This window comes from Pogoniulus pusillus, chromosome 7, assembly GCF_015220805.1.
Source record: "Pogoniulus pusillus isolate bPogPus1 chromosome 7, bPogPus1.pri, whole genome shotgun sequence".
Taxonomy (NCBI): domain Eukaryota; kingdom Metazoa; phylum Chordata; class Aves; order Piciformes; family Lybiidae; genus Pogoniulus; species Pogoniulus pusillus.
This window is the reverse complement of record NC_087270.1, coordinates 4,082,457-4,093,335: the sequence shown is the minus strand read 5'-3', so window position 1 is coordinate 4,093,335 and position 10,879 is coordinate 4,082,457. Positions and strand designations below refer to the sequence as shown.

The 10,879-nt window shown below is 54.9% G+C and overlaps 1 protein-coding gene across 1 annotated transcript; it reads left to right on the top strand.

The window, feature by feature from the left end:
- Window positions 1-463: 463 nt before the first annotated feature.
- CMPK2 (cytidine/uridine monophosphate kinase 2) lies at window positions 464-8,916 on the top strand. The gene is made up of 5 exons (XM_064146758.1): window positions 464-580; window positions 1,587-1,701; window positions 4,029-4,230; window positions 6,586-6,819; window positions 8,627-8,916. The coding sequence occupies exons 1-5, from the start codon at window positions 485-487 to the stop codon at window positions 8,745-8,747; spliced, it is 768 nt and encodes a 255-aa protein (XP_064002828.1). The 5' UTR covers window positions 464-484; the 3' UTR covers window positions 8,748-8,916.
- Window positions 8,917-10,879: the final 1,963 nt, after the last annotated feature.

Sequence of the window (10,879 nt, the reverse complement as noted above, 5' to 3'; positions counted from 1 at the left end):
GGCTGGATGAGCTTGGAGGTCTATTCCAACCTGCTCGATTCTGTGATGCTTTGGGTCCCTCCCAACCCCTGACATCCTGTGAGCCTGTGCCACTCTTCCCATTGGGTTGTGCCCGGTGCAGCGGGGAAGCTGCAGGGCTCCCGTCCGGGGCCGTGTGCGACTTTGTTTGCTTTCGCAAGCCACCGGGATGGCAGCGCCGGAGCCGAGCCGCTGCGACTGCCGGGGGCGGGATAGCTCGGATCCCGACGCTTTACGTTCTCGTTCCCATCCCGTTCGCTGCAGCGGGCCGGGGCGGGAGAGGGGCGGGTAGAAGGCAGCAAACCTCCCCCTGCCAGCATCGCCGCTCTCCCGCGGCGCTGTCCCCCGCAGCCCTGCGCTCCGCCAGCCGCCGCCGCCGGTTTCGTTTCTCGCTGGCCGCTCCGCTCCGCTCCGCCCCTCCCCGCGCTGCCGCCGCCGCCGCCGCCGCCCGCGGCTCCCAGCCGCCATGCTGCGGAGCTGCGCCCCGGGCTCGCCGGGACACCGCCGCCTCCGCCGCGCCCTGCCGCCGGCCGCCTCCGCCGTCCGAGCTCGCCTGCGGGAGGTGAGCGACCGCCCGGGGGGCTGCGGGGCGCTGAGCTCAGACTGCGCCGGGGCCTCTGCGGCTGCGCAGGCAGCGGGGCAGGCAGCGGCCGTGAGCCGGGGGGCTGGGAAGGGTCTGTTTTCCCTGCGCTTCCTCTCCCCGTCCTCTCCTGTCTTCCTCGTCCCTTGCTCCGCTCCTCTCCTCTCCTCTCCTCTCCTCCCCTCTCCTCTCCTCTCCTCTCCTCTCCTCTCCTCTCCTCTCCATTCTCCTTCACTGCTCCTTTCTCATCTCTCCTCCTCTTCACTCCTCCCTTTATTTCTCCTCTCTCCTTTCCTTTTCTTCACTCCTCTCCTTTCAAATTTCTCCTCTTTCGTCTCTTCTCCTCTCTCCTGTCTCCTCTCCTCCATTCCTTTCCTTCTTTCTCTTTATCTTCTCCTTCACTCCTCTCCTTCACTCCTCTCCTTCTTTTTCCTGTCCCCTCTCCTTCTCACCTCTCCTCTCTAATCTCTCCACTCCTTCACTCCTCTTCTTCTTTCTTCTCTCACCTCTCCTTTTCTCTCCACTCCTTCTCTCCTCTCCTTCTTTCTCCTCTCTCCACTCTTTCACTCCTCTCCTTTCTCTCACCTCTCTTTCTTTATCCTGTCTATCCTTCACTCCTCCTTTCTCCTCTCTTCTCTTTCCTTCACTCCTGTCCTCTCTCCTTTCCTTCTCTCCTCTCCTTTCCTCCTTCTTTCTCCTCTCTCCTGTCTCCTCTCCTTCTCTCCTCTCCTTCTTTCTCCTCTCTCCACTCCTTCACTTCTCTCCTTCCTCTCACCTCTCCTTCTTTCTCCTCTCCCCACTGCTTCACTCCTCTCCTTCCTCCTCTCACCTCTCCTTCTTTGTCCTGTCTCCTCTCCTTCACTCCTTTCCTCCATTCTTCTCTCTCCTCCACTCCTCTCCTTCTTTCTCCTCTCTCCTCTTTCCTCTCCCTCTCTTCTCTCCTTCACTGCACTCCTTTCTCCTCTCGCTCATTTCCCTCCTCTTTCAGTGCGCACCACGGATCCCAGAGGCTGGAGCACTCCTCGACCTGCTGGGCAAATGTCCTGAGCACCAGAAGAAAGGAGGCTTTCCCGTGGTGGTTTTCGAGGGGCTGGATGCCACAGGTAAGTGGAAGGGATGGTTGAAGGGCTGCAGGTGAGAAGCTCTTGGGAGAGAAGAGTAACTGTAGCCTTCAGCCCTGCGTGTGGCTTGGAAACTGGTGACAGATTTCAGCTGCTTGGACCTGATGATCTCAGAGGTCCCTTCCAACCTCAACCCTAAGATCTGCCTATGCTCATTGAGTGCTTGGATTCCTTATCATGGGATCCTTTTGGTCAGGCAAGACCTTTGAAGTCACCAACCATTCTCCAACCCTGGTGAGGCTGGTGCTAAACCGTAGCCCTCAGCACCACCTCTCTGCAGGTCAACCCCTAACTGGTCCTGGTGCAGGGAGTTTATTGTTCCTCCCCAGCTGTGTGACTGTAGAATCACAGGATCTTGGAATGGTTTAGGTTGGGAGAGGGCTCAAAGCTCAGCTAGTTCCAACCCTCGGCCATAGGCAGGGACAGCTCCCACTAGAACAGGTTGCTCAAGGCCTCATCCAGCCTGGTCCTGAAGATCTCCAGGGAGGTTGTGGAGCACAGAAGTACAGAATGGGATCAAAGATCAAAGATCACATTCTGTGCTTCTGTGCTCCACAACCTCCCTGGGCAACCTGTGCCAATGTCTCACCACTCTCCACCTGTGCCAGTGTCTCACCACCCTATCACTGCCAACAACTTCTTCCTAACATCCACTTCCAATCTCCCCTCTGACACTTCAAACCCATTCCTCCCCCTCATCCTCTCATGACAAGCCCTTGTCAATAGTCTCTCCCCAGTCCTCCTGCAGCCCTCTTCACATACTGGAAGGCCACCCCAAGGTTTCCTGGAAGCCTTCTCTTCTCCAGCCTGCACAGCCCCAACTCTCTCAGCCTCTCCTCACAGCACAGCTGCTGCAGCCCTCTCAGCATCTTGGTGGCCTCCTCTGGACTGGCTCCAACACTTCCATGTCCTGCTTGTGCTGGGGGCTCCAGAAGTGCCCCCAGGAGTGCAGGTGGGGTGTGAGGAGAGCAGAGCCAAGGGGCAGAATCCCCTCCCTTGCCCTGCTGCCCACACTGCTCTTGCTGCAGCCCAGCACCATCCCTGGAGGTGTTTGAGGAACACATGGGCATGGCACTTGGGGGCATGGCTTGGTGCCCATGGTGGTGTTGGTCTTCTGCAGCCCTCTGAGCATCTTGATGGCCTCCTCTGGACTGGCTTCAACACTTCCATTGTGTTGGGGGCTCCAGAACTGTAGAGTTGCCCTTGTTAAACCCCATGAGGTTCCCCCTCTGCCCAGCTCTCCAGTTTGCCCAGGTCTCACTGAATGGCAGCACAGCCTGGTGAGGTGTCAGCCACTCCTCCCAGATTGGTGTCACCATCAGACTGGCTGAGGGTCCCCTCTATGCCCTCACCCAGGTTGTTGATGAAGATACTGAGTAAGACTGGACCCAATACTGACCTGTGGGGGAACACCTCTACTTACAGGTCTTCCAAATGGGCTCTTCATCATTGATCATGACCCTCTGAGCTCTGCTGTGGAGCAGCAACTCCTGCAACCAGACAGTCATTTCCCACTGAAAACCTAGAAAGGTTGGAGCAGGTGATGTGGGGGAGCCCTTCCAACCTGACATTCTGTCACTCTATGGTGATCCCAGGGTTGCACAGTCAAGGTAGAACATGGCACCCTGGGCTGGCTCAGGAGCAGTGTGGGCAGCAGGACAAGGGAGGTTCTTGTGCCTCTGTGCTCAGCACTGCTCAGGCCACCCCTGGAGTGCTGTGTCCAGTTGTGGGCTCCTGAATTGAAGAGAGATGTTGAGGTGCTGGAAAGTGTTTGGAGCAGGGCAGCAAGGCTGGGGAGGGTCCTGGAGCAGAGCCCTGTGAGGAGAGGCTGAGGGAGCTGGGGGTGTTTGGCCTGCAGCAGAGGAGGCTCAGGGCAGAGCTCATTGCTGTCTGCAGCTCCCTGAAGGGAGGCTGTAGCCAGGTGGGGTTGGGCTCTTCTGCCAGGCAAGGGGACACAGCCTCAAGCTGTGCCAGGGCAGGTTGAGGCTGGATGTTAGGAGGAAGTTGTTGTCAGAGAGAGTGATTGGCATTGGAATGGGCTGCCCAGGGAGGTGGTGGAGTTGCCATCCCTGGAGGTGTTGAAGCCAAGCCTGGCTGGGGCACTTAGTGCCATGGTCTGGTTGATTGGCCAGGGCTGGGTGCTAGGTTGGGCTGGATGAGCTTGGAGCTCTCTTCCAACCTGCTTGATTCTGTGTTTCTATGTGCTGCTGCAGACCAGATTTGGAGCACTGTCCAGTTTTTTAAGGCTCAGGTTGTATCTGCTGTGTAAAATAACACATCTTTTGTTTTCCTCCCTTCTCTAAAACCAGGCAAGACCACTCTCACCCAGTCTGTTAAGGACACCCTCAACGGCGTTCTCCTGAGGTCCCCACCAGCCTGCATCAGCCAGTGGAGGACCATATTTGATGAGGAGCCAGCACCTTTTAAAAGAGCTTTTTATGCTGCAGGCAACTACATTCTGGCATCAGAAATAGCAAAGGCATCCACTCAGGCACCTGTCATCGTGGACAGGTTTGTGTCTTTCAGGAGCATTCTTCTGTTGGTGCCATTATGAAGCCGTTCAGGGCTACCAGGAGAAGTCCTCAGGGACAGTCTCTGGGATTCCTCTGGTTTGGAAGTGCTGCTTGTAGTCATCAAGCAAATTAGAATCATAGAATTAGTCAGAGTTGGACCACAAGGATCAGCCAGTTCCAACCTCCCTGCCATGCCCAGGGACACCTCACACTAGATCAGGCTGGTCACAGCCTCATCCAGCCTGGCCTTAAACATTCCAGAGATGAGGCTTCCACCACCTTCCTGGGCAGCCCCTTCCAGGCTCTCACCAGCCTCATGCTGAACAACTTCTTCCTCACATCCAGTCTGAATCTCCCCATTTCTAGCTTGGTTCCATTCCCTCCACTCCTGTCCCTACCTGACAGCCTTAAAAGTCCCTCCCCAGCTTTCTTGTAGCCCCCTTCAGATACTGAAGGGCCACAACTGAGCTGTCTTTATAGGCTGCAGAGTAGCACAGGGTGTTAGAGCAAAAGATGGAATCAGAGAATAGTTTTGGTTGGGAATAGACCTTCCAGGTCACTGAATCCAACCATTCTCTAACTCTGCCCAGGTTGGGGCTAATCTATGGCCCTCATGAGGCACCACAGCTCTGCCACTCTGTAACCCCTCTGTAATAGGCATTCAGCCACCTCCCTGGCTCAGCTTCCTCTCAGGGAGTTGCAAGGAGCCAGAAGGTGTGAGCACTGCACACTTGCTGGGTGAGTTTACCTTGATCTGCTTTGCATTGACATTAATGAAAGTGCCAAATCAACACCAAATCCATTTTCATTCCAACCTGGGGGGCTTCTTCTTAATCAGGTGGGGTTGGGCTCTTCTCCCAGGCAACCAGCAACAGAACAAGGGGATACAGCCTCAAGAGGTGCCAGGGGAGGTTGAGGCTGGATGTTAAGAGAAAGTTCTTCCCAGAGAGTGATTGGCTCTGGTTACAAGGTAGAGTTTAAAGAGTGATGATCAATGGTGCCAGGTCCAGATGGAGAGCTGTAACCAGTGGAGTCCCTCAGGCATCAGTGCTGGGTCCAGTCCTGTTCAACTTCTTCATCAATGTCATTGATGAGGATACATACAGACAGACAGAGTCTGCTCAGCAAGTTTGCTGACGACACCAAGCTGGGAGGCTTGGCTGATCCAGCTGAAGGCTGTGCTGCCATCCAGAGAGACCTGCACAGACTGGAGAGCTGGGCACAGAGAAGCCAGATGAGGTTCAACAAGGACAAGTGCAGAGTCCTGCACCTGGGGAGCAAGAATAAACTGCACCAGTACAGACTGGGAGGTGACTGCTGGAGAGCAGCCCTGTGGAGAGGCACCTGGGGGTGCTGGTGGAGAACATCCATGGCACAGCAATGTGCCCTTGTGGCCAAGAGGGCCAGTGGGGTCCTGGAGGGCATTAAGTGGAGTGTGTCCAGCAGATCAAGGCAGGTTCTCCTCCCCCTCTACTCTGTCCTGCTGAGACCTCATCTCGAGTACTTGAGCTTGGGGCTCCCCAGTTTCAGAAGGACAGGGATCTGCTGGAGAGAGCCCAGTGGAGAGCTATGAGGATGATGAGGGGGCTGGAGCACTGCCTGATGACGAGAGGCTGAGGGACCTGGGGCTGCTTAGTCTGGAGAAGAGAAGACTGAGAGTGAATTTAATCAATGTCTATAACTATCTGAGGGCTGGGGGTCAGGAGAGGGGGTGACAGGCTCTGCTCCCTGGGATAGGACAAGGAGCAATGGATGGAATCTGCAGCACAGGAGGCTCCAGCTCAACACAAGGGGCAACTTCTTGACTGGAAGGGTCCCAGAGCACTGGCACAGGCTGTCCAGAGAGGTTGTGGAGTCTCCTTCTGTGGAGCCTTTCCAGGCTTGTATGATGTGTTCCTCTGCCAGATTGTGTGGTCCAGCTCTGGCAGGGGTGTTGGACTGGATGATCTCCTTGGGTCCCTTCCAACCCCTAATATACTGTGATCCTGTGATTGCCATTGGAATGGGCTGCCCAGGGAGGTGGTGGAGTCTCCATCCCTGGAGGTGTTGAAGCAAAGCCGGACTGGGGCACTTAGTGCCATGGTCTGGTTGATTGGCCAGGGCTGGGTGCTAGGTTGGGCTGGCTGAGCTTGGAGGTCTCTTCCAACCTACTTGATTCTATGATTCTAAGGTCTCCTCTCAGCCTCCTCCTCTCCAGACTAAACAACCTCAGTTACTCATTGCATTTCCCTTCTAAAATCAGTGCCCCCCACCTCACCTTTGCTGCCCTTGTCATGGGTGAACCTTCATCTCTCCCAGCATTACTGAGCAATTCCTGTCCTCTTTAAGATGCCTCTCTGCATTCTCCTGGCAGATACTGGCACAGCACAGCTGCCTACACCATTGCCACTGAGATCAATGGGCAAGTCCAGGATCTGCCACCAGCACAGGATGTGGTGTACCAATGGCCTGAGGATCTCCTCAGACCAGATCTTGTTCTCCTTCTGACTGTCGACCCCGAGGAGCGCGTCCGGAGGCTTCGGCATCGAGGGCTGGAGAAGACCAAGGAAGAAGCAGAGCTGGAAGCTAACAGCTTGTTCCGTCAGAGGTAGGCAGGGAAGCACAGAACCATGGAAACACAGAGTGGTTTAGGTTGGAAAGGAGCTCAAAGGTCAGCCAGTTCCAGCTCCTCAGTCATAGGCAGGGACACCTCTCATTAGAACAGGTCGCTCGAGGCCTCATCCAGTCTGGTCCTCAACACCTCCAGGGAGGTTGTGGAGCACAGAAGCACAGAATGTGATCTTTGATCACATTCTGTGCTTCTGTGCTCCACAACCTCCCTGGGCAACCTGTGCCAGTGTCTCACCACTCTCCACCTGTGCCAAGGTCTCACCACCCTCACTGCAAACAACTTCTTCCTCCTCTCCACTCTCAATCTCCCCTCTGACACTTTAAACCCATTCCTCCTCCTCCTGTCATGACAAGACCTTGTCAATAGTCCCTCCCCAGCCCTCTTGGAGACCCCTCTAGGTACATCAGGGAGGGATAAGAGGATGCAGGCAACCTGGGCTCCTGTGGGATCAGTGACAATGTCCCACTGATGTTGCTGGGACCAGGATTGCCTGTTAGAGCTTTTGGGTTGGGTTCAGGGCAGGTTCTGGCTGGATGTTAGGAGAAAGTTCTTCACAGCAAGAGTGATTGGCATGGGAATGGGCTGCCCAGGGAGGTGGTGGCGGTGTCCTCATCCCTGGAGGTGTTTAAAAGGAGGCTGGATGAGGCATTTAGTGCCATGGTGAATGGTGCCACAGCCAGCTGGCACTGGTGCTGTGCCCCAGGGATCAGTGCTGGGCACAGTCCTGTGCAATATCTTTATTGATGATCTGGAGCAGGGCATTGAGTCCTGCATCAGTGAGTTTGCAGATGGCAGCAAGCTAGGAGCAGGTGTGGAACAGCTGGAGGGTAGGAGAGCCCTGCAGAGGGAGCTGGCCAGGCTGGATGGGTGGGCAGAGGCCATGAGATGAGATTGAAGAAGGCCAAGTGCAGGGTTCTACACTTTGGCCACAACAACCCCAAGCAGCACTAGAGGCTGGGGCCAGAGTGGTTGAGAGCAGGCAGGCAGAGAGGGAGCTGGGGGTGCTGGGAGAGAGGAGCTGAAGCTGAGGCAGCAGTGCCCAGGTGGGCAGCAGAGCCAATGGCATCCTGGGCTGGCTGAGGAGCAGTGTGGGCAGCAGGACAAGGGAGGTTCTTGTGCCCCTGTGCTCAGCACTGCTCAGGCCACCCCTGGAGTGCTGTGTCCAGTTGTGGGCTCCTGCATTGAAGAGAGATGTTGAGGTGCTGGAAGGTGTTGAGAGCAGGGCAGCAAGGCTGGGGAGGGTCCTGGAGCAGAGCCCTGTGAGGAGAGGCTGAGGGAGCTGGGGGTGTTTGGCCTGCAGCAGAGGAGGCTCAGGGCAGAGCTCATTGCTGTCTGCAGCTGCCTGAAGGGAGGCTGTAGCCAGGTGGGGTTGGGCTCTGCTCCTAGGCAATTAGGGACAGAACAAGGGGCCACAGCCTTAAGTTGTGGCAGGGGAGGTCTAGTCGGGGAGTTAGGAGGAAGTTGTTGTCAGAGAGAGTGATTGGCATTGGAATGGGCTGCCCAGGGAGGTGGTGGAATTGCCATGCCTGGAGGTGTTGATGCCAAGCCTGGCTGGGGCACTTAGTGCCATGGTCTGGCTGATTGGCTAGGGCTGGGTGCTAGGTTGGGCTGGATGAGCTTGGAGGTCTCTTCCAACCTGCTTGATCCTATGATGATTCTGTGGGTTAAATAATTAGCAGGTGATAGCTTGGACTGGATGGTCCTAGAGGCCTTTTCCTACTAGCTTCATTCTGTGATTCTGTGATAACTTCTCCTTAATTTTTCTCCTTTTGTTTTTGCCTAGAGTTGAGGAGTCCTACAGGAGGATGCTGAATCCTGCCTGCCAAGAGATTGATGCCAGCCCCTGCAAGGAGGAGGTTCTCAAGACAGTGCTGCAGGTCATTAGGAAACAGTGTGCTTGGTGAAAGAATCTTCTGGCAAACAGCAGCTGAAAGAGACTTTTTTACTGCACTTTAAAAGGTTGTTTTTATTCTCCTTCTGGTTTGGGTACCATAAAAATGCACTTTGATGCCTTCTGTCCAGCCACCACTCTTCTCTTTCTTCTATCAACAAGAATCTCACTTCTGTGCTTCACCCTTGCCTCCTGAACCTTTGTGTGCAAGGCAAAATCCTCCTCACATGTTCCTTAGTGTTCTTAGTGAAGGGCTTAAACACACTGGAGTTAGGTATGAAATACCCAGAGTGCTCCCTGCCACTGGGACATTCCAAGGTCCCATCTGGCTGTGTCTTCATCACCAAGAGAACCTGTTCTGTGCTGGCTGTGTAACACAACTCACTACACTGCACAGGGAGGACATGGGCCTGATGTCTCCATCAGGAGGCTACAAATACGATCAGGGGGCTGGAGAACCTCTGCTGTGGGTGCAGGCTGAGGGAGCTCAGGGTGTTCAGCCTGGAGAAGGCTCCAGGGAGACCTAATAGCAGCCTTTGAGTGCCTGAAGCGGCAACAAGAAGGCTGCAGAGGGACTGTTTGCAAAGGCCTGCAGGGCCAGGATGAGGGCAGTGGTTTGAAATGAGAGCAAAGCAGATTGAGATTGGATGTGAGGAACAAGTTCTGCACCAGGAGGCTGCTGCAACACTGCAACAGGCTGCCCAGGGAGATGGTTGAGGCTTCATGCCTGGAGATATTCAAGGTGAGGCTGGGCAAGGCTGTGAGCAGCCTACTCTGGTGGAGGATATCCCTGCTGAGTGCAGGGGGTTGGGCTGGATGAGCTTTAGAGGTCCCATCTCAGACCTATGATTTTATGATTCTAGACTGTAATTCTATGATTCTATGACCCAAACCACCCAGCTTTAGAAGAGCTTCAGCAGCAGATATCACAGTATCACAGTATCACAGTATCATCAGGGTTGGAAGAGACCTCACAGATCATCAAGTCCAACCCTTTACCACAGAGCTCCTGTTAGACACAAGGGCATTAGCAGGAGGAAGAGAAGAGGAACTGAAAAGGATGCAGCATCCTAATGGATTTGGGTAGGGAAAGAGAATGAGGTGGGAGGCACTCATCCTCCTTTGATTTAGTTTGTGGTGTGGTGGCTTTTGAGCTCAAGGTGCTCACAACACCCATTGTGCATCTGCTCCCTGTGTGGGGAAATCTGAGCAGGCAGCTGGAAAATCCCTCAGGTTCCCTCAACTCAACAAGGCTTTAGAGCAGGTTTGTGCTGGCAGGTGGCAGCCACCCTGCAGATAAAGCCTCAGGCCCTGGAGATACCTGAGGGAGCCTGTCAAAGCCCAGAGACACCTCTTTGTTAGAATCACAGAACCAAGCAGGTTGGAAGAGAGCTCCAAGCTCATCCAGCCCAACCTAGCATCCAGCCCTAGCCAATCAACCAGACCATGGCACCAAGTGCCCCAGCCAGGCTTGGCTTCAACACCTCCAGGGAGAAGAGAAGGCTCCAGGGAGACCGTAAAGCATCCTCCCAGTACCTGAAGAAGCTGCTGGAGAGCTGGGGAGGGAGTTTCAACAAGGGCTGGCAGTGGCAGAAGGAGGGGCAGTGGCTTTGAGCTGGACAAAGGCAGACTGAGACTGGAGATGAGGAAGGAATGGTTTGGGTTGGAAGAGATTTGGTGCAGAACTTGTTCCTCACATCCAAATCTCTCATTTCACACCACTGCCTCTCATTCTATCACTGCAGACCTTTGCAAACAGTCCTTCTGCAGCCTCCTTGCAGGACCCCTTCAGGCAGTAGAAGTCCTCTAGTGTCAGGGCAAGGGGTGATGGTGTGAACTAAACAGAGAGAGATTCAGACTGGAGAGAAGGGAGAAATGTCGGACACTGAGGCTGAGGAGAGCCTGGCCCAGGTTGTCCAGAGAAGTGGTAGAAACCTCATCCCTGGAACCATTCCAGCTGAGGTTGTTTGGGGCTCTGAGCAACCTGCTTCAGCTGAGGATGTCCCTGCTGGACTGCAGGGGTTGGACTGATGAGCTTTGGAGGTCACTTCCAACCCAAACCAAAGGTCTTCCAATCTAAAGCATTCTGTGATCCTCTGCTTCAGACCAAAGCTGGCTGGAAATGGATCTCTGAAATGCATGGAG